A 26,728-nucleotide genomic window follows, 5' to 3' on the forward strand; every position below is an offset into this window, starting at 1 on the left:
GGTTTACTGGCGACGCTTGATGACCTCATCAAACCTCCGCGAGCGCAGCATAACGACAACAAGAGTGTGTTGTTGCCGGTGCTGTAGCCGTGGCTAACAAGCGAGCGAGCTTGGTGACTGACTAACGACACCATGTCTATGGTTTGGGATTATTTTAAAGTGTCTCTGACGGATGAAAAACTGGCAATTTGCAATGACTGCAAAAAGTTGGTTATGCAAGGAGGAACCAAGACGGCTTCCTTTAATACGAGCAATTAGATCTCCCACCTCTTCAAGAATCATAAGGAGATACACCATGAATACAAGTGGAAGATGGATGTGAGCCCAGTTTATAATTCCCTGTTATACAGTATGCCAGGCAGTCTTGCACCAAATAAGGACTGTTATTGTTTACTTTATTACTCTAGTATACTCTGGACTGAAGCTGTGTGCCTTCATTGTTTTTGTAGCTGTTGTTTTGAGGCATGTTAAAAAAAATAATGCACTTTGTGACTTCAATAATAAATATGGCAGTGCCATGTTGGCGCTTTTTTTCCATAACTTAAATTGATTTATTTTGGAAAACCTTGTTACATTGTTTAATGCATCCAGCGGGGCATCACAACAAAATTAAGCATAATAATGTGTTCATTCCATGACCGTATATATCGGTATCGGTTGATACCCGAATCGGTAATTAAGAGTTGGACAATATCGGAATATCGGCAAAAAAGCCATTATTGGACATCTCTACCCCAAACACAGGTCAAAAGTGGTAAAGGAATGGCTAAATCAGGCTAGAATGAAGGTTTTAGAATGGCCTTCCCAAAGTCCTGACTTAAATGTGTGGACAATGCTGAAGAAACAAGTCCATGTCAGAAAACCATCAAATTTAGCTGAACTACGCCAATTTTGTCAAGAGGAGTGGTCAAGTGGTCAAGCAGAAGCTTGTGGATGGCTACCAAAAGGGCCTTATTGCAGGTCAACTTGCCAAGGGACATGTAAGCAAATATTAACATTGCTGTATGTATACCTTTGACCCTCACATTTTCAGTAGAGCCATAATAAATTCATAAAAGAAGCAAACTTCATGAATGTTTTTTGTGAGCAACAAGTATGTGCTCCAATCACTACATCACAACAAAATAAGAGTTGTAGAACTGATTGTAAACTCAAGACAGCCATGACATGATGTTCTTTACAAGTGTATGTGTCATGACGAGGTTTGTTCTCCCGGGATGCAAACAGACTATTCCGGACAAGGCTTGCAGGTAGGAACATATTTATTAATCTAACTACAAAATAACAGGCAAACAACAAAGGCAAGCGTGCCTATCGCACACGGAAGCTAAGGCGAAAACTTAGCGCAGGAAACATGGAACTATGGACAAGGCAACAACTCTCTAACTGTGGCATGAAATACAACAAGACTTACGTAGAGGCTTGCATGAAGCTAACAAATGACGCCAGACTGAGTGAGGCCAGGGCATAGACTAAATAGCCCTCTGATTAGTGCCCGGGCAACAGGTGAGCATCCCGAACACTAACCAGAGGCAGGTGAGTGCAATACGTAACCATGGTGACTAAACACACTCAGGAGGTGCACAAACAGGAACTAAACGAGTCCAAAACTAACAGAACATAACAAAAACATGATCCGGACCCCGGATCATGACAGTATGTAAACTTTTGACCACGACTGTATGAACCGATACGGTACCAATTCCTGATAACTAGCGAAGCCTGCTTTTTTGAATTAGTACTTGCATTTGATCAGTCTGTTCTGCACATTCTATTTATCATGATCTGTTGTACATTCTTTCATATTGTCCTTTGTGTTGTCATCTTCTAGCCCTGAGCCTCATGAATATGACATGTCTTGTCCACTAGCAATACATTATTCATTTCCTTGCCTTTTAGCTCGGAAAAAATGCCCATTTTTTAATTTTATTTTAGATGAGCTGTTCTTTTAGATCAGGCCTGGGCAATTATTTTGACTAGGGGGCCACATTTAGAGAACAAAATGTGTCTATTTTTAGGAAAACTAATACAAAACCTCACAATAAAGTCTGATTGAATGATACAAATGTTATGACAGACCGCCTTAAAAACGGAATGGAATTTTATTTTCAAACCCTGAATATTGAGAACATATGAACGTCACACCCCCTCTCCATCCACATATTTTACAATCAAGCCAAATGCAACAAACACAGCGAAATATGAACGTGAAGGGTAAAAAACAAAAAAACATCTACAATCTGATATATTTGACGTGCAGTCAGGGGAGGCGGGGCCTCACGTGCCATCATGGAAAGAAAAAAAAATGTAAAAAGAAAAAAAATGTATTCAATTTTTATATGCATCCAGTGATTATACTATAAAGTTATTTTCCATTTAACTTCACCAGTTTTAGATTATTTTTATTCAAAATCGCTGAATTTTCACATTTGCCGTTCAAATACCGAGAAGAGACTTGCGGTGAGTCACCAGCCAGTTGAGCCTCACCATGGATTGCGCAATGACTGGGCTAACTGCTGGCCTGCTGTGCAGTGAGAGCGTATTGCTATATGAATTATATTATACATTCCCATAGTTTAGTTAGCGGAGGTATATAATGTACAGTGTATTTTGTCAACAACTGTATGTGTGCAACGTATTTCTTGTGCTGAGCAATCATAAAACGGCTGCGAAGACGCACTGGCTGAGGCTCGCAGTAATCCCGCCTCCTGGTGGTAGAGGGCGCTAGTGATCCCAGGGATCATTCTTGCGACTACTCGGCTGCAGAATAAGTGACAACAAGCAGCAACAGTTAGCGATCGTTTATTTTTTCCTCTGGCCTGGACTATTACCATGGAGGATTACATATCTAAAATAAAACAGTTTTCTAAACTGGACTTTCAATGGAAGCAGGAGGTAATAATTAAAGGAAGATCTCCATCGAGACAGAGAGACTTTTAAAACTGAAGAAAGATAAGGAAGACTTCTATAAACAAGTTATCGATGCTTTTGTTCGGAAGGAGCGGCGTATGGACTTCATTTATAAGTAAAGGTAAGACCATAATAAAGTTTTTTTTTATTAAATGTGCTTTTTTGTGTGCTACAGTTTGTATGTGTAAAGTTAAAGTTAAGTTAAAGTACCAATGATTGTCACACACACACTAGGTGTAATGAAATGTGTCCTCTGCATTTGACCCATCCCCTTGTTCACCCCCTGGGAGGTGAGGGGAGCAGTGGGCAGCAGCGGCGCCACGCCCTGGAATCATTTTTGGTGATTTAACCCCCAATTCCAACCCTTGATGCTGAGTGCCAAGCAGGGAAGAATGCTGGTATGAGTTTTTAAACAAAACCTGTTAACTGCTGCCAATCAAATGGTGAATAAGATACTCTTTAGGGTTCATATGTTTGTAAATCTGACTGTGATGAAGTCAGTGCCTCACCAGCCATGAACCTCACCGCACGTCACTGGATATATCACTAAGCTTTAGAACTTTCTTGTAAAAATCTCCTTCTGCGTCTGTCCCTGACACCCACCTTTCAGGGTCTGGAAACACTCTGTGGAAACGCTCCCCACCCACACTGCTTGGTGCCTCGTCTGAGCTGCTGTGACGTAGACTACCATAGTAACTAGTAGGGTTGTACGGTATACGGCTATTAGTATAGTACCGCAATACTAATTAATCATATTCGGTACCATACCGCCGCTGAAAAGTACCGGTCCGCCACACCCTAAGATTTTTTTGTTAAAATAAAGCCAATAATGCAATTTTTTCTGGTCCCCTTTATTTAGAAAAGTATCGAAAGTATCAAAATAATATTGGTATCAGGACAACACTAGTCACTAAAACAGTGGTTCTTAACCTTGTTGGAGGTACCGAACCACACCAGTTTCATATGCGCATTTACTGAACCCTTCTTTAGTTTTCAAATTCAAGAAAAAGTCATATGTTTTTTTACTGGTGCATGAAATGAACCTTGTTTAAAGAACAAAACCAACACAACAAATGACACACCTTACACACATTACCATGAATTGATTAACGTGGACTTAAACAAGTTGAAAAACTTATTGGGGTGTTACCATTTAGTGGTCAATTGTACGGAATATGTACTGTACTGTGCAACCTACTAATACAAGTTTCAATCAATCAATCAATCAACCTGCAAATCTGATGGAAATTAGAGGGAACATTGTTTGGGGGTATCCATAATACGCCGATAGGGAGAAGTTTTTATTTACACGATAAGTCGGATGTGTCTCTACCTCCGTGGCGAAGGCTCCTCCGAACCCCTGAGGCCGACTCACCGAACCCAGGTTAAGAACCACTGCACTAAAATATCATGCAAAAGCGCAGATTCCAACCATTGAAATACTTAGTATAGTTGAAGACTTACGTCATTAGAAAACATCACTGCACATTAGGGATGTCCGATAATGGCTTTTTGCCGATATCCGATATTGTCCAACACTTTAATTACCGATACCGATATCAACCGATATATGCAGTGGTGGAATTAACACATTATTATGCCTAATTTGGACAACCAGGTATGGTGAAGATAAGGTACTTTTTAAAAAAAATAATAAAATAAGATAACTAAATTAAAAACATTTTCTTGACTAAAAAAGAAAGTAAAACAATATAAAAACAGTTACATAGAAACTAGTAATGAATGAAAATGAGTAGAATGAAGTGTTAAAGGTTAGTACTATTAGTGGAGCAGCAGCACGCACAATCATGTGTGCTTACGGACTGTATCCCTTGCAGACTGTATTGATATATATTGATATATAATGTAGGAAGCAGAATATTGATAACAGAAAGAAATGGGGGGAGGGAGGTTTTTTGGGTTGGTGCACTAATTGTAAGTGCATCTTGTGTTTTTTATGTTGATTTAATAAAAAAAAAAAAAAAAAAACGATACAGATAATAAAAAAAACGATACCGATAATTTCCGATATTACATTTTAACGCATTTATCGGCCGATAATATCGGCAGGCCGATATTATCGGACATCCCTACTGCACATCATAATGGCAGCTACACTTTCCATCTTAAAGATCTAAAAAAAGTATTTGGGAATGTCCAGCGGGCCAGATTGAAAAGCTTACCGGGCCGCATGTGGCCCCCGGGCCTTCATTTACCCAGGTCTGATTTAGATGATACTTCATTTTCTCTTGGACTCGTTTTTAGGTAGTTTGCAGGGACATTTCTATTGCTTATTCATTAGTTTGCTGCTCGTAATGAATGTTGGAGGACTGAGATGTGGCTGTGAGAGCACCACACAACACGGTGGGTATTTATAGCCCACCCAGGAAAAATAATAGGCTGTGAAATTGGATTTGTGCAAAATCACAGCCCGTGTGGCAGTATTAGTTCCAGTTTTACCATTTACTCCTAATAACGGTTCACTTTGTGTTGCCCAAACCAAGGTGACCTTCGGAAATGCTTTCTGTGTTTTTGGCTGCTCACCTGCTGGTTGTCAACCTGCCAGCGTGCTCATGCATGCACGTGCACATCGCCTACATTCTGTTTCTGCGCTTTGGAATCTGACACGGGTGCATCGGAGAGCTTCGGACATGGTCCTTTGTGAGGTACCTGCACCTTCAGGGATCCTGGGGTGCGACACCTCACCCCGGCAGACACAAACGCAGGCTTTTTGCTTTCAGTGCTAAGATGCACCATAGAGTTTTTCCATGTCCAGCATTCTGGACTGAGGAAATGTGCATTGATTTGTGAGGATGAGTCATGAGAAAGTCAGCATCACAGGAGCTGGAATGGCTCCCAGCTGTGGTGGTTTCCCCTCCGGAGTGAAGTCCATCTGCACGCTGGAGTGTAAATAAGGCGGGCGTGCAACAAAACAGGACATGCAGTTCATGGGCTGTTGATTTCATCACCTGAGCAAATAATATTAGTGTTGTCTTCAAAGCGCCGCTCGCATTTGTGCCAACCTCGGATTTGTTCACACTGAAACTTATTTTTAGCATATGGAAATATACTGTGATACTGGGGTCTGCAGGCCAGCTACTTCTCAATAGACCAAGTGGAGGGGATCTACCTAGGGCTGGGCGATATATGGAATATACTCCATATATCGCGGGTTTGTCTCTGTGCGATATAGAAAATGACTATATCGTGATATTCGAGTATACCAGGCAGGCCCGGCTCTAACCAATCTGGCGCCCTAGGCAAGATTTTAGGTGGCGCCCCCCCACATCGGCAGTGAAGTGTATATACTCACAAGAAACCGAATAGCTTTGTCTTTGACCTTTTTTTTTACTTAAAGAAAGCAAATTAACAATCAGAATAGTTAACAAGATAAAAAAAAATATGGATAAATAAATGAATACAAAAAATAAAAAATGAATATATGAAATACAATATTTTTTACATACATAAACACAAAATAAAATGTGTCAACAAGTTGCATAAAATAAATTAAAAGTACAATATAAATAAGGCACTGCACAAAACAAGATATCAAACCAGTAGGACTTTAACAACTATATTACAAAAAAAGGGGATCCTATAGAGTTCTCTATTTGTGCTTTTTAATATTGCATCAACTAGAATTACTTACAAATGACTGTACACCAGGTAGTACTGTAATTACCTAACGTTACATTATTATTTTCCATAACAATTTAGTCCCCTCCACAATATTAACCCGACGTTAAAACAGATTAGCAATTGCCGAATCATGTAACATTAGCTTAAAAGCCAAGTTACTATCACATTCTGTAACAGACAAATAATTTCATGTAGGCTAACGTTACCTACCTGCTACCTCTGTCTTTTTCTCGTTTCTCCTCCTCTTCTTTTCTATTTTTTCTTCCCTGGGCACCTGACAGTTTTGGCCGTTTTGACATCTTGTGTTGATTTTTTTTATGTGGTGACGTCCAAAAAGAGTCATGATATGGGAAGGGAGGGGGCGCACCGTGCCGGTGGAGGGGGGGGCGTAATGTTGTAACAAATAATATTTCTATTAAATAGGTTTTACTTTGCATTTTAATTAACGTGGGATTATTTTATGTATTTAGAAATAATAGTACCAACTTTTTTTCTTTTTTTTTTTCCTCCAACATTTGTGGCACTGGCGTGGCGCCCCCTGATGGACGGCACCCTTAGCATAGTTAGTGCTGCAAGGGGTTCTGGGTATTTGGTCTGTTGTGTTACGGTGTTAAAGTTGTTTATACGGCTGCCCTCAGTGTGACCTGTATGGCTGTTGATCAAGTATGCCTTGCATTCACTTGTGTGTGTAAAAGCCGCATATATCTTGTGACTGGGCCGGCACGCTGTTTGTACAGAGGAAAAGCGGACGTGACGACAGGTTGTAGAGGACGCTAAAGGCAGTGCCTTTAAGGCACGCCCCCAATAATGTTATCCAGGTGGAAATTGGGAGAAATTTGGGAGAATGGTTGCCCCGGGAGATTTTCGGGGGGGGGGGCACTGAAATTCGTGAGTCTCCCGGGAAAATCGAGATGTTTGGCAAGTGTGAGTATTAGCGGTGAATGCTGTGTTACAATACCGGCGGGCCACATCTAATGTTAATTTAACATTAATTTAATTAAAGGGGCGGCATGGCGTAGTGGGTAGAGCGCCCGTGTCAGAAACCTGAGGGTTGCAGGTTCGCTCCCCGCCTCTTACCATGCCGTTGTGTCCTTGGGCGGGACACTTCACCCTTGCCCCCGGTGCCACTCACACTGGTGAATGAATGTTGAATGAATGATAGGTGGTGGTCGGAGGGGCCGTAGGCGCAAATTGGCAGCCACGCTTCCGTCAGTCTACCCCAGGGCAGCTGTGGCTACGAAAGTAGCTTACCACCACCAGGTGTGAATGAATGATGGGTTTTTAACATGTAAAGCGACTTTGAGTACTTACAAAAGCGCTATATAAATCCCAGGTATTATTATTATTAATTTGATATTGCCTCAAGGGCCAAATGAAATGAAACGGGGCCAGAGTTTGACACCCATGGAGTATACGTTCTCACGCAGTTGCTTTTAGCTGCTGGCATTACACTGCAGGCTCTTCTTACTCTTTCTTGTTTCTCCTTCTCACAGAGACATAAACCAAGCGCACCTTCTTACATACGTCACGTGTGCAACGTCATACGCTCCCGCGGAGCAGACAGGTAGCGACATGGTAACGTTAGCTGTGATGCTAACGGTGAGGTGCGGGTGGTAATACGAGAGAGAGAAGGTGCAAATCTGGTAACAAATGAAGGAAGAATGAATTCCCAAGAAAAACAGCACAGGCTCCATCGTCCGGCGGTGGTTTGGCTTCAAGCGGGAAGATGGTCAACAGTTATGCGGCAAAAGCGTTGCTACAAAAAGTAGCAGCACTGCTAATGTAGCATCATTTGAAAAGTCGCCCGCTAGAGATGGTAAATGGTAAATGGGCTGTACTTGTATAGCGCTTTTCTACCTTTTTTTTAAGGAACTCAAAGCGCTTTGACACTATTTCCACATTCACACACTGATGGCGTATAGAGAATGAAGAGTGCTTGAAACTCCGCATGTCAACATCTCCGTTCGGTGCCACACCCACAAAATGCCCAAGCAACCATTTCCAGATCAACACCGTATAAAAAAAAAATAGTCAACCACAGAAGGAGATAACGTCCGCAGGAACCTACCACATAGTGAAGGACATACACTATTTGATTTCCTATTATGCAGCTCATTTTTATTTGACACTTATTGAAATATCTTGAGTGACATCATGCACAGAAGTGCACTCTGTTTGTTTTAAACTATTGTAGTGGCGTTCTGTACAAAAAGTGCACTTTAATTTAGTGTTGTTTTGATATGTCATCTTAGTGACATCATGCACAAAAGTGCACTAATAGCTTGTTTTAAAATGTCTCTGACAATCTTGCACTTTCTGTTTTGGAAATGACATGAATGTTTGTGCCACTGCTTAATAACTGTTTCATAAATACACTTTTAGTTGTGATTTCCCTCTCTGCATGAAAGTTTAAAAGTAGCATATATTAATGCAGTATGAAGAAGAATGTTTGAATGTAGACACATAGAATCATCATACTGCTGTGATTATATGCATCAAGTGTTCATTCAAGGCTAAGGCAAAATATCCACATATATATCGTGTATCGTGACATGGCTTAAAAATATCGAGATATTAATAAAAGGCCATATCGACCAGCCCTAATATATATATATATACATATATATATAAATATATATATACATATATATATAAGTATATATATAAGTATATATATACATATATATATATATATATATATATATATATATATATATATATATATATATATATATATATATATATATATATATATATATATATATACACTACCGTTCAAAAGTTTGGGGTCACATGTAAATGTCCTTATTTTTGAAGGAAAAGCACTGTACTTTTCAATGAAGATAACTTTAAACTAGTCTTAACTTGAAAGAAATACACTCTATACATTGCTAATGTGCTAAATGACTATTCTAGCTGCAAATGTCTGCTTTTTGGTGCAATATCTACATAGGTGTATAGAGGCCCATTTCCAGCAACTATCACTCCAGTGTTCTAATGGTACAATGTGTTTGCTCATTGGCTCAGAAGGCTAATTGATGATTAGAAAACCCTTGTGCAATCATGTTCACACATCTGAAAACACTTTAGCTCGTTACAGAAGCTACAAAACTGACCTTCCTTTGAGCAGATTGACTTTCTGGAGCATCACATTTGTGGGGTCAATTAAACGCTCAAAATGGCCAGAAAAAGAGAACTTTCATCTGAAATTCAACAGTCTATTCTTGTTCTTAGAAATGAAGGCTATTCCACTAAATTGTTTGGGTGACCCCAAACTTTTGAACGGTAGTGTATATATATATATATCCCCTGCCTCAAAATAAAATAATGTTTGCCTTAGTGCCCTTCTAACTTGCCTTGGTGCTCTAAAATATGAGCCCTCCTTTAAGGCAACACTTGCCTTGACCTCAAAAAGTAAACATTTGAGGCCTGCATTAGACTTTAAGTGCGGCGTAAAGTCCAGAAAATACGGTACTTCATTGACGCATATTATTTCAAAGCTTTTGCGGGCCATATTAAATAATGTGGCGGGCCAGATCTTGAGACTTGAGTTTGACACCTTTGCCTTATACGGACACATGTTCATCACAATCAGTGCTTGGCACATAAAAGTAAATGCAATAGTATAAAAGTGTATTTTATGCTCTTTATATTGCTTTTTAAAATCTGAACTTGAAATGCATTGCACGTCGTTTTCCCGTCACAATGTTGTCGCTGTCCTCTTTTCTCTACTGTCTACTAGTGCAGACTGCATAAACCAGCCCTTGTTTCCGTGTCCTTTGCCTTCGCTTCCATCCCCGTCTTACTCTGACTTTCATTGGTATTCCTCGCAAGACACGCCCCAGCACCAGCACCAGCACCAGCACCAGGGGTATGTGCTGCTCCAAACCTGAAATTCCTTCTTTGTAGAACAGCCTCCATTATTCACTCTCAGTGTTTCTCTGCGCTCCGTGGCCAAGCGGAGACCACAACACAACACAGGCCGGCCTCTGTCAGAGCCTGAGGAATGCTTGCTTAATAGTGTCTCATCTCCCAGCTGAGCTCTTTCATGGAGCGACTGCCCCATGGATAACAAGCCATGACGTAGCTTTCACTCGCGCCTCGATGAGCTCAGACCACATTTTTCTCTACAGGCCTTGCGAACAGTTCATTGAATTGCTCTAATCATGCGGAATGAAAAGATGCTATGATAACGTTTATTTCTATGCTTCTACAATTTGAAGGGAGTCTCAATGATGCATTAGAAGTACACTATATTGCCAAAAGTATTTGTTGCGTCTGACTAGTCTACTTCTCATGGAATTAGAGTCACTTGTCAATCCCAAGTTCTTTCAGATGACATATATGCAGAGTAAGAAGGACCATCAAGACAGAATAGGAATATTATCATGTTTTACTGAAGCTTCAGGAGACCAGCCCACATCAATACAGTCATACCGTCATGTCGAATTGGTCTAACCTTCAAACAGGAAGAGACGACTTCTTGAATACGCAAACAGCCCCCACTAGCTCCAGAAAGGAATACAGGCTCGTTGTTCTACTACAGATAAGATATAAGGGGGTACTCCAACTCCTACATTGCAAGCCTTCAAGGTAACACACACAGTCTCATCCAAATGATGAGAATCAGGTGCCCTAATCACTTGGCCCGGTGTATCAAATCAAGCACGTAGGCATGGAGACTGTTTCAACAAACATTTGTGAAAGAATGGGCCACTCTCAGTGATTTCCAGCGTGGAACTGCAGTGTTTCCCACACATTCATTTATTTGTGGCGGCCCGCCACGAAAGAATTACATCCGCCACAAATTTAAAAAAAATATATATATATATATATTTTTTTGTCCTGTCCAGCTTCTCTGGCAAATCATATAGTAGATGTAGATGCCCATATAGGCTGTTCACATTTACTTTACAAAAGAGAAGTGTAGGATACTTCTCTTGTTGCCTTATTTGTATTTGACCACTACTGTTTTCTGTTTATTTGTTACTGACTGTGGCAGGACACCTCTGCCTCTGTTTCACTTTATGTTGCTGGTAAATAATATGCTTGTAGTAGTAGGCTAAAGTTAAATTATTTAGTATGCACTAATTTAAGGGGCAGAGCTTTAAGAGACATTTTAGCTTTTATATTTTATAAGATATATTTTTTGTAAGAACCACAATTAAAGGCCTACTGAAAGCCACTACTACCGACCACGCAGTCTGATAGTTTATATATCAATGATGAAATCTTAACATTATAACACATGCCAATACGGCCGGGTTAACTTATAAAGTGACATTTTAAATTTGCCGCTAAACTTCCGGTTCGAAACGCCTCTGAGGATGACGTATGCGTGTGACGTAGCCCGGCGAACACGGGTATGCCTTCCACATTGAAGCCGATACGAAAAAGCTCTGTTTTCATTTCATAATTCCACAGTATTCTGGACATCTGTGTTCGTGAATCTGTTTCAATCATGTTCATTGCATTATGGAGAAGGAAGCCGAGCAAGCAAAGAAGAAAGTTGTCGGTGCGAAATGGACGTATTTTTCGAACGTAGTCAGCCACAACAGTACACAGCCGGCGCGTCTTTGTTTACATTCCCGAAAGATACAGTCAAGATGGAAGAACTCGGATAACAGAGACTCTAACCAGGAGGACTTTTGATTTGGATACACAGACGCCTGTTGAGAACTGGGACAACACAGACTCTTACCAGGATTACTTTGATTTGGATGACAAAGACGCAGACGTGCTACTGTGAGTATGCAGCTTTGGCTTTTTTTTGCGTATGTACGTAACTTTTTTAAAATATATAAGCTTTATGAACCTTGGGTTAGGTGAACGGTCTTTTGGGCTGAGTGATTGTGTGTGTTGATCATGTGTTTGAATTGTATTGGCGTGTTCTATGGAGCTAGGAGCTAGCAGAGGAGCTAGGAGCTAGCATAACACGTACCGTACCGTACGTGCGCGTCACGTACGTAACTTTTTAAAAATATATAAGCTTTATGAACCTTGGGTTAGGTGAACGGTCTTTTGGGCTGAGTGATTGTGTGTGTTGATCATGTGTTTGAATTGTATTGGCGTGTTCTATGGAGCTAGGAGCTAGCAGAGGAGCTAGGAGCTAGCATAACAAGCACGCAGGTGTTATTATGCAGGATTAATTTGTGGCATATTAAATATAAGCCTGGTTGTGTTGTGGCTAATAGAGTATATATATGTCTTGTGTTTATTTACTGTTGTAGTCATTCCCAGCTGAATATCAGGTACCGTGAGTATGCAGCCTTGGCTGCTAAACATTCGATAACTTGACCGTATGTGCGCGTCACGTACGTAACTTTTTAAAAATATATAAGCTTTATGAACCTTGGGTTAGGTAAACGGTCTTTTGGGCTGAGTGATTGTGTGTGTTGATCAGGTGTTTGAATTGTATTGGCGTGTTCTATGGAGCTAGGAGCTAGCAGAGGAGCTAGGAGCTAGCATAACAAACACGCAGGTGTTTTTATGCAGGATTAATTTGTGGCATATTAAATATAAGCCTGGTTGTGTTGTGGCTAATAGAGTATATATATGTCTTGTGTTTATTTACTGTTGTAGTCATTCCCAGCTGAATATCAGGTCACCCCCGGCTCTCACAGCATCTTCCCTATCTGAATAGCTTCAACTCCCCACTAGTCCTTCACTTGCACTTTACTCATCCACAAATCTTTCATCCTCGCTCAAATTAATAGGGAAATTGTCGCTTTCTCGGTCCGAATCTCTCTCACTTCATGCGGCCATCACTGTAAACAATAGGGAACTTTGCGTATATGTTCAACTGACTACGTCACGCTACTTCCGGTAGGTGCAAGCCTTTTTTTTATCAGATACCAAAAGTTGCAATCTTTATCGTCGTTGTTCTATACTAAATCCTTTCAGCAAAAATATGGCAATATCGCGAAATGATCAAGTATGACACATAGAATAGATCTGCTATCCCCGTTTAAATAAAAAAAAATCATTTCAGTAGGCCTTTAATAAATATATTTCAGTGAATAACTTATTGTTCAAATCTGTATATAAATATGTACATAAAGTGTTGTAATTATATTGTAAAATGGATGGATGGATGGACGTTTAAAACAAAACTGTTATTATTAATTAGTAAGTATACATTTTTTTAACCTTTTTAGAGAAAATCATATCATTGTAGTAAATTATGCAAATTACTCGATGATGTCATGGTGACCACGCCCATAGCCACGCCCCCACCACAGGTATCTTGGCAGTTTATGGGAAACACTGAACTGTCATCGGATGCCACCTGTGCAACAAATCCAGTCCTAAATATTCCAGAACCAACTATATTATAGGAAAAGTGAAGAGTTTGGGAACAACAGCAACTCAGCCACCAAGTGGTAGGCCACGTAAACTGACAGAGAGGTCAGCATAGTGCAAAGACTTTCTGCACAGTCAGTTGCTACTGAGTTCCAAACTTCATGTGGCCTTCCATTTAGCCCACGTACAGTACGCAGAGAGCTTCATGGAATGGGTTTCCATGGCCGTGCAGCTGCATCTAAGCCATACATCACCAAGTCCAATGCAAAGCGTGGAATGCAGTGGTGTAAAGGACATCACCACTGGACTCTAGAGCAGTGGAGCTGCCTTCTCTGGACTGATGAGTCATGCTTTACCATCTGGCAATCTGATGGAGCAGTCTGGGTTTGGAGGTTGCCAGGAGAACACTACATTTCGGACTGCATTGTGCCGAGTGTGACATTTGGTGGCAGAGGAATTATGGTGTGGGGTTGTTGTTCAGGAGTTGGGCCTGGCCCCTTAGTTCCAGTGAAAGGAACTTTGAATGCTCCAGGATAGCAAAACATTTTGGACAATTCCATGGGATGGCACTTCAAGTTCATATGTGAGTGCAGGCAGGTGGCCAAATACTTTTGGCAATATAGTGTGTGTTGGCCAACATCTAGCCTTGAAGCTGGTATAAGATGTCATCCATCACAAGGTAACATTAACAAGTGGGACACAAACATTAGCAACATTAGCATAGCTATGATAGCTACAGAGCTAAGATACTCACATTGTAACAAGTTAGCCTGTACGCTGAAGAAAAATAGGATGATCAAACTTTCAACTTCCACCTTTGTAACTGACTGATGACAAAGCTCCTTATTTTGGGATGTGTAGCGAAGCCTTTTTTTTTATTAAATGTTGTATCCTTATTACAAGGCTGTCTTAATGATAGATTTTATATGCCCAGAAAGAGGCTGCATGTTGGAACATTATTAAACATGTTTTTTTTTTTTTTACAAATCTTTACAAGCTCTTAAAATCAGTGTTAAATTTGACAGCCGTTTTTAATTAAGTTTTAAGCATTTGACAAAAAACTATTTTCGTTTTAGTCTTATTAAGCTATCTAAATTGATAAGTGAATAATGTAAACTCACTACACCGGTATGTTTTAGCGCTTTCATAGCGAGATTACTGACAGATATAAGTAAGAACAAATATGTTTTTTACAAAATCTTAAAATCAGTGTTAAATTTGACAGCAGTTTTTAATTAAGTTTCAAGCATTTGACAAAAAACTATTTTAGTTTTAGTCTAATTTAGCTATCTACATTGATTAAGTTTTAGTTTAGTTTTATTCAGTGAATAATGTCAACTCACTACACCGGTATGTTTTAGCGCTTTCATAGCGAGTGTACTGACAGATATAAGTAAGAACAAACATGTTTTTTTACAAAATCTTTGCAAGCTCTTAAAATCAGTGCTAAATTTGACAGCAGTTTTTAATTAAGTTTCAAGCATTTGACAAAAAACTATTTAAGTTTTAGTCTAATTTAGCTATCTAAATTGATTAAGTTTTAGTTTAGTTTTATTCAGTGAATAATGTCAACTCACTACACCGGTATGTTTTAGTGCTTTCATGGTGAGTTTACTGACAGATATAAGTAAGAACTTGACACTACTTTATATTAGAAATGGCAACAGCGGAGGATGAATGTCTCATAACAAGAAGATAGAGAAAAAGAAGAAGCTTATCGACTACGGTGTCTCCACGGACTACAAAGGCGGAAGCGCGCACATTTTCAGGACTTATGTGGATCCCAAATACACATCAGCAGGTACCAGAAAGTAAGAAAAGTTGCTGAACAAAACGCCAGATAATATGTCTTACCTTATACACGCGCCATAATAATACTCGTATGTTTAATGCGCTGACAATCCATCAAGCGGTGTGGCTTCATAGCTTACCAAAGTCCTACTAAAACCTTTTGATAGATTTTTGAGCGCCGTGTGTAATGTTCTATATTTTCAATGGAACATATACAATTTTCGTGTTGTTCACTTGAGTCATATTGCAGTCTACACGTATCTCTTATGTGTGACTGCCATCTTCTGGTCACACTTATCATTTCACCATGTACCAAATAAAATAGCTTTGAGGTCGGTAAGCACACCCAAAATTGTTCCGGTGCGCCTTATAGTCCGAAAAATTGCTTGAAGGCCGTGTGTAATGTTCTATATTTTCAATGTAACATATACAATGTTTGTGTTGTTCACTGGAGTCATATTGCAGTCTACACGTATCTCGTATGTGACTGCCATCTACTGGTGACACTTATCATTTCACCATGTACCAAATAAAATAGCTTCGAGGTCGGTAAGAACAACAACAATTATTTCGTACATTAGGCGCACCGGGTTATAAGGCACACTGTCGAGTTTTGAGAAAATGAAAGGATTTTAAGTGTGCCTTATAGTCCGAAAAATATGGTAACTTTTCATTCTTTTACCATACTCTGCTTTGCTAGTAAAAGTGGTTCTCTTATTTTTACACTTGCACAACAGCTAGGGAAGTCCTATAAACCACTATTATAGGGGTTATGATGAATATTTGACATGTAAACTGATCTTTTATCACGTTTCCTATTGTGAGATGGAATATGGAATATGGAATGCACTCCCAACAGGTGTAAAAGAAAGTGCATCTCTATCCTCCTTCAAAACCTCACTAAAAGAACACCTCCAGGCAATTTCAACCCTAGACTAACACCCTCCCCCCACCACATCCCACCTCCCCGGATTGTAAATAATCAAATGTATATACTTGTTCTTATGCTTTCTGAGCTCTCTATGTTCACTGCTCGCTGTACATATCCTACCAAGTCACACCTACACTGTTACAATGTCCATTTCTCAGATGATATAATTGTTGATGACTGAAATGCTGATAGCAACCCAACCGCAGCACATACATATATATACAACATATATGACACCGCAGCACATACATATATATACAACATATATGACACCGCAGCACATACATATATATACAACACTGCAGCACATACATATATATACAACATATATGACACCGCAGCACATACATATATATACAACACTGCAGCACATACATATATATACAACATATATGACACCGCAGCACATACATATATATACAACATATCTCCCTTTTTTAACTTTTGTTTTTCTTTCCTTGTAAACGTTACAAAATCACACTGTATATGTGTTGTCTGTCTAATTATAAATAATGCAGACGAGGCGTGTTGGCTGAGTTCTTGACGTTTACTTTCACAGCGTGGCAACATGCAACACTTTTCGGGGCTACCGCGCATGCTCGTCACTCCCGTTGCATGCTGGGTAGTGTAGTTGTTATATTCTCTCGCTCATAACATTTTTTCCCCTATAAAGAAATAATGTTAACTCAATAAAGTGTATTTCTTTTTTTAGCTTTAACTTTTCATTTTTTAGCATTGTAACCACATTTGCAAACAACTTTTCTCTTCATAGAATTTTCTTTCAATAAAGAAATAAAGTGCAAAAATGTCAAAGCATCATAACAAACAGTTATGTTCCAATAGCAGCAGAAGTGCACTTTTTGGAGAGCTGTATTATTTTCAGTTTTGTGCCCAAGGGACTGATTTTATTTAACACTATATTATTATTTATACACCTATAGTGATCACAGAGACAGCTTGTTTTTGTGTTACTGTATATATTTGTTTTTCTGAAAAATCCCACTTAATATACTTTGGGTAACAACAGTCAATATTTATTTATTTTATTTTATTTTTTTAGGTGGGTAACAGTCAATATTTATTTATTTATTAGATTTTATTTTTTTATTATATAATAAAAGTGAGTTTTTGTTAAACCAAATATTGTGTGTTTTTTTCCATATACAACAACCTATCTGGACTCCATAAGAGAATCCATAAGGAATCGGTTCGATAAGAGGATTCGATAATAGGCTCGAACTCGATAATTCCTTATCAAACATCATCCCTACTTAATATGCGCCACACTGTGAACCCACACCAAACAAGAATGACAAACACATTTCGGGAGAACATCCGCATCGTGAGACAACAACAAATACCCAGAACACCTTGCAGTCCTAACTCTTCCTGGCTGAAATATACACCGCCGCTACCACCAAACCCCGCCCCCCCCTACACTGCGCCCCCCCCCCTCCGTGCGTCGGTTGAGGTGTAAATGAGTGTGAATGGGGGAGGGAGGGTTTTCTTGGGTTGATGCACTAAAGGTAAGTGTATCTTGTGTATTTTTTTTATGTTGTTTAAAATAAAAAAAAAATAAAAAAAATAAATACAACTTATTGGGGTGTTACCATTTAGTGGTCAATTGTACGGAATATGTACTGTACTGTGCAATCTACTAATAAAAGTTTCAATCAATCAATGAGATGTCACGAGGTCCACTATACGCTCATAGCTCCTTGAGTGTGCTATGCAAAAGTGTGTAGTCGGCACAAAAGCCATAACGGAGTTGCACAGCGGTCTTCTTGCCTGCTATTGGTTGCAAGTTGTTGAATAGCACAGTGACGGTGTAGTAAATCTTCCGTGTGCTTCACTGTCAGCCTCCTACTGTCCGCGCCCGCAATCATTTACAGCGTGTTGCCGCAGTGTTTATCCTGCGAGACTATGCGGGACAAAGCGGGCCCCAGAATGGGAGCGCAGGGCCAGACAGTGCAGAGTGAACAAAGCCAAGTGTCCCCTCCTGCCGGGGGCCTTTGTCGGGCCCGTCTAAGCCGGCCCAAACTAATGTTTGAGTTGGACATTGAAGTACGAGCAGCCTGCCTAACAGTGAGTCACGGTCCTGACTGACAAGACAGCCCCATGAAGTCTAAAACTTCTGTGTGAAGATAGCGAGCATTCTTCTGGTCACCTAGTTTCTCCCAGAGCTGATGTCATCCTCGGTTCAGCACTGAGTGGAATGAGGCCTGACTGGTTGAGTTCTCTATCCGTGCTTTCGTTTACTAAATGTTTTTTCTTCCGTGCCGTTCTGTTGGACCAGCTCCCCGTGAAGTGCTGAAGCGGAAGACGAGCAGGCCTGAGCCGGAGGGGGCGAGCAGTCCCCACAAGAGCGCCCAGAGGATGGAGTCGCCGGGCAGGAAGGAGGCGGAGCGGAGACTGACCAAAGCTGACGTGATCCCAGGCTCGCCCGCCTCACCCGCCTTGAGATCGAAAAGAGGTAAAGTTTCTCCGGTTCTCTGGAACTCATAATGGACTGAGCCGAGGTTTGATGATGCTGGCTATTAACTGTGCACTCTGCTGGAGTTCAGCTCAGCTCTCTCCAGGCAAAGGTAATGCTCTCGTGAGGGAATAAATAAGTGGCCGCATTGCGTTGGCTTTCAGACCGGCAGCCAGATCTGATAGCGCCGCCATAGCTGCCACAGAAAGCATCTTGACCTAGCGATGCCGGTCAAATGTACAAAAGCAGGGAAGTTGTCACCTTGTGTAAATGATCAATAAAAACAGAATACAATGATCTGCAAATCCTTTTCAACTTATATTCAATTCTGCAAAGACAAGATATTTAACGTCCAAACTGGAAAACTTTGTTATTTTTTGCAAATATTAGCTCATTTGGAATTTTGATGCCTGCAACATGTTTCAAAAAAGCTGGCACGAGTGGCAAAAAAGAGTGATAAAGTTGAAGAATGCTCATCAAACACTTATTTGGCACATCCCACAGGTAAACAGGCTAATTGGGAACAGGTGGGTGCCATGATTGGGTATAAAAGTAGATTCCATGAAATGCTCAGTCATTCACAAACAAGGATGGGGCGAGGGTCACCACTTTGTCAACAAATGCCTGAGCTAATTGTTGAACAGTTTAAGAACAACATTACTCAAGCAGCTATTGCAAGGAATTTAAGGATTTCACCATCTAGATTTCATCCAGAGAATCTGGAGAAATCACTGCACGTAAGCGATGATATTACGGACCTTCGATCCTTCAGGCTGTACTGCATCAAGAAGCCACATCAGTGTGTAAAGGATATCACCACATGGCTTAGGATAACTTCAGAAAACCACTGTCAGTAACTACAGTTGGTCGCTACATCTGTAAGTGCAAGTTAAAACTCTACTATGCAAAGCCAAAGCCATTTATCAACAACACCCAGAAACGCCGCTGGCTTCGCTGAGCCCGAGCTCATCTAAGATGGACTGATGCAAAGTGGAAAAGTGTTCTGTGGTCTGACGAGTCCACATTTCAAATTGTTTTTGGAAACTGTGGACGTCGTGTCCTCCGGACCAAAGAGGAAAAGAACCATCAGGATTGTTCTAGGGTGAAAGTGTAAAAGGCAGCATGTGTGATGGTATGGGGGTGTATTAGTGGTCAAGACATGGGTAACTTACACATCTGTGAAGGCACCATTAATGCTGAAAGGTACATACAGCTTTTGGAGCAACATATGTTGCCATCCAAGCAACGTTACCATGGACGCCCCTGCTTATTTCAGCAAGACAATGCCAAGCCACGTGTTACATCAACGTGGCTTCATAGTAAAAGAGTGCGGGTACTAGACTGGCCTGCCTGTAGTCCAGACATTGAAAATGTGTGGTGCATTATGAAGCCGGGGGATGAGGATCGGGGGCCGGGGGGCAGTGTTATGGGGGAGGAGTATATTTATAGCTAGAATTTACTGAAATTAAAATATTTCTTATATATATACACTAGGGGTGTAACGGTACGTGTATTTGTATCGAACTGTTTCGGTACGGGGGTTCCGGTTCAGTTCGGAGGTGTACCGAACGAGTTTCCACACGGACATATTAAGTAGCGTAACGCACGTTGTGTAAACAATGCACACCGAGGCACAACACACGGCATGCAAGCAGCTAACGGGCTAGGATAGACTGACCATACGTCCTCTTTTCACCGGACATGTCCTCTTTTGCGGAGCTGTCAGGGCGGAGTTTCTTAAATGCCTCAAATGTCCGGCATTTTGAGTTAGGGTTGCGTGTATTTTCAATGTACGTTCAGGGTTAAGAAGGGGTTAAAAACAAAATTGTGTTTGCAGCAGCATTGGTGAGGGAGGGGCAGAGAGAGAGAGAGAGAGAGAGAGAGAGAGTTATGATAAACGCGCATCTGCTTTTTATCCATAGATTTATCACATTTAATTTGTTATTATCTATAGCAGGGGTGTCAAAAGTGTGCCCACATTTGCGGCCCACAACTAATGTTTTAAAGGCCCACGGCACATTCTAAAAATACTATTCAAATAAACAAAAACATTACAAAAGTGAAATAAAAAATCTTAAAGGTTAAATGTAATGTAGAAAAAGTTGCAATGTTGACTAATAAAACAAAGCTGTTTAAACTGTCATTGCTCAAAACATAATATTGAATCAAAATCAATGTTATTATGAATTATTGACCTATCCAAGGTTCCCATTACTTCACATCAAATATTACACTAAGAAAAATATAATATATAATAAAATTTGGTAAATAAATAACCCAAAAATGTATATTTTGTTGTTTTCTTACTGTACCGAAAATGAACCGAACCGTGGCCTCTAAACCGAGGTACGTACCGAAAACGACATTTTTGTGCACCGTTACACCCCTACTGTGCCATTAGCTCAGTAGTTAGGACGCTGGCCTCTCACACCAAGGTTTGCGCCCTACTTGGAGCAGAAGGTAAAAAGGAGAGGGAGAGAGAATACAACCGCTACACAAAGCAGCGTTGTCTGTGATTGACAGCTATGAACATCAATTATTGTATTCCGCCTTCAAAATCGGGGGCCCCTGATTGGGTGGGGAGCCCAGGTAAACCCGTGCATTAAGGCGGCCATGTATCCACACATCTGTCACTAATAATTCCGTAACAGGAATCACATTTTGTGATGCCCAGAACCAGGACCTTGAACCCCTTTAGGAACTACTAGACTTGAAGAATCATGTATGAAGGTTTGAGGAATGTCAGCTGCTTTTCTTCTCCGCAGCCTTTTGTCCGCTAATCCATTTGTCGTGGTCTTGGACCGGCTCGAGGTGCTTTCTCGTCCGTTTTGGAGAAATAAACTAGTGGAATTCTCCCGATGCATCCTAAAATGACCTCCTTGTCCCGGTTAATTGTGCAGTCTCCTGAGGAGTTGGAAGGGGGAGCACTGCAGCCCTCTTCATTAGGCACAATGAATAGTCAGCCTATTAGCAGGAAGACATTGTTGTTGTGCTCCCATTTCTTGCTGAGGGAAAGTTATTATTCTATTCAGATAACCTCTCATTGTATTCTCACACTGCAAAAAGTCAGTGTTCAAAAACAAGAACAAAAAAAAAATACAAAAATGAGGGGTATTTTATTTGAACTAAGCAAAATTATCTGCCAATAGAACAAGAACATTTGGCTTGTCAACACTTTCCAAAACAAGTCAAATTAGCTAACCTCAATGAACCCAAAAATACCTTAAAGGCCTACTGAAAGCCACTACTAGCGACCACGCAGTCTGATAGTTTATATATCAATGATGACATCTTAACATTGCAACACATGCCAATACGGCCGGGTTAACTTATAAAGTGACATTTTACATTTCCCGCTAAACTTCCGGTTGGAAACGTCTATGTATGATGACGTATGTATGATGACGTATGTATGATGACGTATGTATGATGACGTATGCGCGTGACGTCACGACGGCAACGGAAGTATTCGTACCCAATGTGTCACCATACAAACTGCTCTGTTTTCATCGAACAATTCCACAGTATTCTGGACATCTGTGTTGGTGAATCTTTTGTAATTTGTTTAATGAACAATGGAGACTGCAAAGAAGAAAGTTGTAGGTGGGATCGGTGTATTAGCGGCTGGCTGCAGCAACACAACAAGGAGTACTTACTTGGATAGCAGACGCACTAGCCGATGCTAGCCGCCACCGCATCTGTGATCGGGTGAAGTCCTTCGTCGCGCCGTCGATCGCTGGAACGCAGGTGAGCACGGGTGTTGATGAGCAGATGAGGGCTGGCTGGCGTAGGTGGAGCGCTAATGTTTTATCATAGCTCTGTGAGGTCCGGTTGCTAAGTTGCTAAGTTAGCTTCAGCATCGTTAGCAACAGCATTGTTAAGCTTTGCCAGGCTGAGAATTATTAACCGTGTATTTACATGTCCATGGTTTAATAGTATTGTTGATCTTCTGTCTATCCTTCCAGTCAGGGGTTTATTTATTTTGTTTCTATCTGCATTGGAGCCAGATGCTATCACGTTAGCTCAGTAGCTAAAGAGCTTCGCTGATGTATTGTCGTGGAGATTAAAGTCACTGTGAAGGTCCATTTCGCGTTCTCGACTCTCATTTTCAAGAGGATATAGTATCCCAGGTGGTTTAAAATACAAATCCGTGATGCACAATAGAAAAAGGAGAGAGTGTGGAATCCAATGAGCCAGCTTGTACCTAAGTTACGGTCAGAGCAAAAAAAGATACACCCTGCACTGCCTCTCGTTCTTCACTCTAACGTTCCTCATCCACGAATCTTTCATCCTCGCTCAAATTAATGGGGTAATCGTCGCTTTCTCGGTCCGAATCTCTCTCGCTCCATTGTAAACAACGGGGAATTGTGAGGAATACTAGCTCCTGTGACGTCACGCTACTTCCGGTATAGGCAAGGCTTTTTTTTTATCAGCGACCAAAAGTTGCGAACTTTATCGTCGTTGTTCTCTACTAAATCCTTTCAGCAAAAATATGTCAATATCGCGAAATGATCAAGTATGACACATAGAATGGATCTGCTATTCCCGTTTAAATTAAAAAAAATCATTTCAGTAGGCCTTTAAAATAAGTATATTCTCACTAATAACAAGTGCACTTTTCTTGGTAAAAAAAAAGAAGAGACCTTTTTGCTCAATATGTTGAAAAATATTCTTAAATGAAGTAAATGCTAGTGCCATTATCTTGACATAATGATATGCACTCGGCATTACATTTCTTGAAACCAGCAAACTTATACTAAAAACTAGTTTATTGTTCTTAATGGAAAGACAACAAGGCAAGTGCTTGTTACTCTCGGGGTCTCCTAGCCGCTCAGGCTAATCATATGCTCTAAAAATGCATTTTTCCATGGATAACATGACATCATCGCGCCAAGTGCGTGCTCTTTCAGTCAATTAGTGCGCATATATACAGTACATATATAATTTTTTTTTATTGTAATTTTGAAGAATTTATCTGAATGTGCATGAACTATTTCTGTTCAAAATTGTTTGAAATGTCACATGTTAAATGTTTAAATAAATAAAAGTCCATTTGGCTGTCATCTGTTTTAATTATGAGACACATTTGTGTCAAAATCATGATTTTTTTTTTTTTCATGCTAGAAGTAAGAAATTATTACCGTATTTTTCGGACTATAAGTCGCAGATTTTTTTCATAGTTTGGCCGGGGGTGCGACTTATACTCAGGAGCGACTTATGTGTGAAATGATTAACACATTAGCGTAAAATATCAAATAATATTATTGATTTCATTCATGTAAGAGACTAGACGTATAAGATTTCATGGGATTTAGCGATTAGGAGTGACAGTAAACATATAGCATGTTCTATATGTTATAGTTATTTGAATGACTCTTACCATAATATGTTGGTTATTTATGCCTCATATAACGTACACTTATTCAGCCTGTTGTTCACTATTCTTTAGACATTTTAAATTGCCTTTCAAATGTCTATTCTTGCTGTTGGCTTTTATCAAATCAATTTCCCCCAAAAATGCGACTTACACTCCAGTGCGACTTATATATGTTTTTTTCCTTCTTTACTATGCATTTTCGGCCGGTGCGACTTATACTCCGGAGCGACTTATACTCCGGAAAATATGGTACTTTAAAAAAGTAGTTTTTATACCGTAATTTCTGGACTATAAGCCGCTACTTTTCCCCCTCGTTCTGGTCCCTGCGGCTTATACAAGGGTGCGGCTTATTTACGGCCTGTTCTTCTCCGACACCGACGAAGAGGATTTGGGTGGTTTTAATACGCAGGAGGAAGACGATGACACAATGATTAAAGACTGACTTTTCATATACCGGTAGGCTGGTTATTTTGATAACGTACAGGCGAGCACTTTGTATTACTTTGCAGCGTTGTATTATTTGTACTCTGCACGAATGCTGTTCGCCATGTCAAAGATGTGAAAGTTTGATTGAAAGATTTATAGTTAATAAATGGGACGCTTTGCGTTCCCAAACAGTCATCTCTGTCCCGACAATCCCCTCCGTGGTAGCAGGAACCCCTATATACTACGCTAATTACACTATATACTATGCTAATTACACTATATACTACGCTAATTACACTATATACTACGCTAATTACACTATATACTACGCTAATTACACTATATACTACGCTAATTACACATCAAAACCCTGCGGCTTATAGTCGGGTGCGGCTTATATATGGAGCAATCTGTATTTTCCCCTAAATTTAGCTGGTGCGGCTTATAGTCCGGAAATTACTGTACTTGTGAGTGTTGATGACACAACACTTGATATTCTAGTTTCAAGCATGTTTTACTCAATATAGCTCATAACATCTCAGCAACAAGCTGTAATATCTTACTGACATCATTTAGGACCAAAACCCTTAAAACAAGTAAAACACTCAAACATAAAATCTGCTTAGTGAGAAGAATTATAATATTAGACAGAAAATAAGCAAATATCACCCTTATTTGACATATTTCATCTTACTTAGATTTCAGTTTTTGCAGTGCAAGAATTAAGACTCTTTTGGTCCAATTAAATACCACAAAACAACGCACAATGTCTTCCCACTTCCTACCGGAGATGTGCTCCAACAAAACTATGACAATACCAAAGTGAGACCTCCAGATCGTTGTGTGCACGTGAGGTCATGATGTCACTCGGAACAAGACGGCGCACGTGCAGCTTTCCACAGTCCTATAAATATCAAAGTGGGTCAGGGGTATTTTTTCTTTTCTTTTCTCAGGACGGCTGTGTGGCATATTGCTTACAGTTCACACCTCCCCCTGGTAGATGGAGGGTGCAGATGTTGTTGATGCGAAGCATCTGGCCACAACTGACTGAGATATAGGCGGGGGTAATCCCACTAAGGGAGAAACAGCCTCGGGTATTCTAATAAAGCACTAAGTTGCACGTGAATGCTGCTGGCTTGTGTATAGTTTTATATTGTTTTATGTTGTCATCTGATAGAGTAAAAGTACATTACAGGGATGTGAGCACCCTTGCAGGAAAAAAAGAGGAACATTGGGAAGAAGAGGAACATTTTGATACATTTTTAAAAATCAAGACTACATTTCCTGCAATTGTCTGCATTTCTACACTACATTTGACCTTTAGATGTGTTGTCATCTACCAACCTCTTTTGGCTGGCTTTTTGACACCTGCATGTCTCATGTAATGTAGCACACAATTGGTTTTTTAAGTAGCGTGTTTTTTGGAGTATCATTTGCTCCGGCCGAAAATGCATAATAAAGAAGGAAAAAAACATATATAAGTCGCATTTTGGGGGGAAATTTATTAGATAAAAGCCAACAGCAAGAATAGACATTTGAAAGGCAATTTAAAATGTCTAAAGAATAGTGAACAACAGGCTGAATAAGTGTACGTTATATGAGGCATAAATAAGCAACTGCTATGTTAACGTAACATATTATGGTAAGAGTCATTCAAATAACTATAACATATAGAACATGCTATACGTTTACCAAACAATCTGTCACTCCTAATCGCTAAATCCCATGAAATCTTATACGTCTAGTCCAGGGGTCGGCAACCCAAAATGTTGAAAGAGCCATATTGGACCAAAAATACAAAAACAAATCTGTCTGGAGCCGCAAACAATTAAAAGCCATATTACATACAGATAGTGTGTCATGAGATATACATTGA

General features: G+C 40.1%; 1 protein-coding gene across 5 annotated transcripts in view; it reads left to right on the forward strand.

Annotated features, from left to right (window-relative positions):
* Window positions 1–26,728, forward strand: part of map7d1a (MAP7 domain containing 1a) — a 91,568-nt gene that overhangs the window by 17,920 nt on the left and 46,920 nt on the right. For all 5 annotated transcript variants that reach the window (XM_062062370.1, XM_062062373.1, XM_062062371.1 and 2 more), the window contains exon 2: window positions 18,873–19,049. In XM_062062370.1, coding sequence (XP_061918354.1) covers window positions 18,873–19,049 — 177 coding nt within the window. The remainder of the gene's footprint in view (window positions 1–18,872; window positions 19,050–26,728) is intronic.

The sequence above is a fragment of the Entelurus aequoreus genome, linkage group LG11 (assembly GCF_033978785.1).
Source record: "Entelurus aequoreus isolate RoL-2023_Sb linkage group LG11, RoL_Eaeq_v1.1, whole genome shotgun sequence".
In the NCBI taxonomy this organism is placed as follows: domain Eukaryota; kingdom Metazoa; phylum Chordata; class Actinopteri; order Syngnathiformes; family Syngnathidae; genus Entelurus; species Entelurus aequoreus.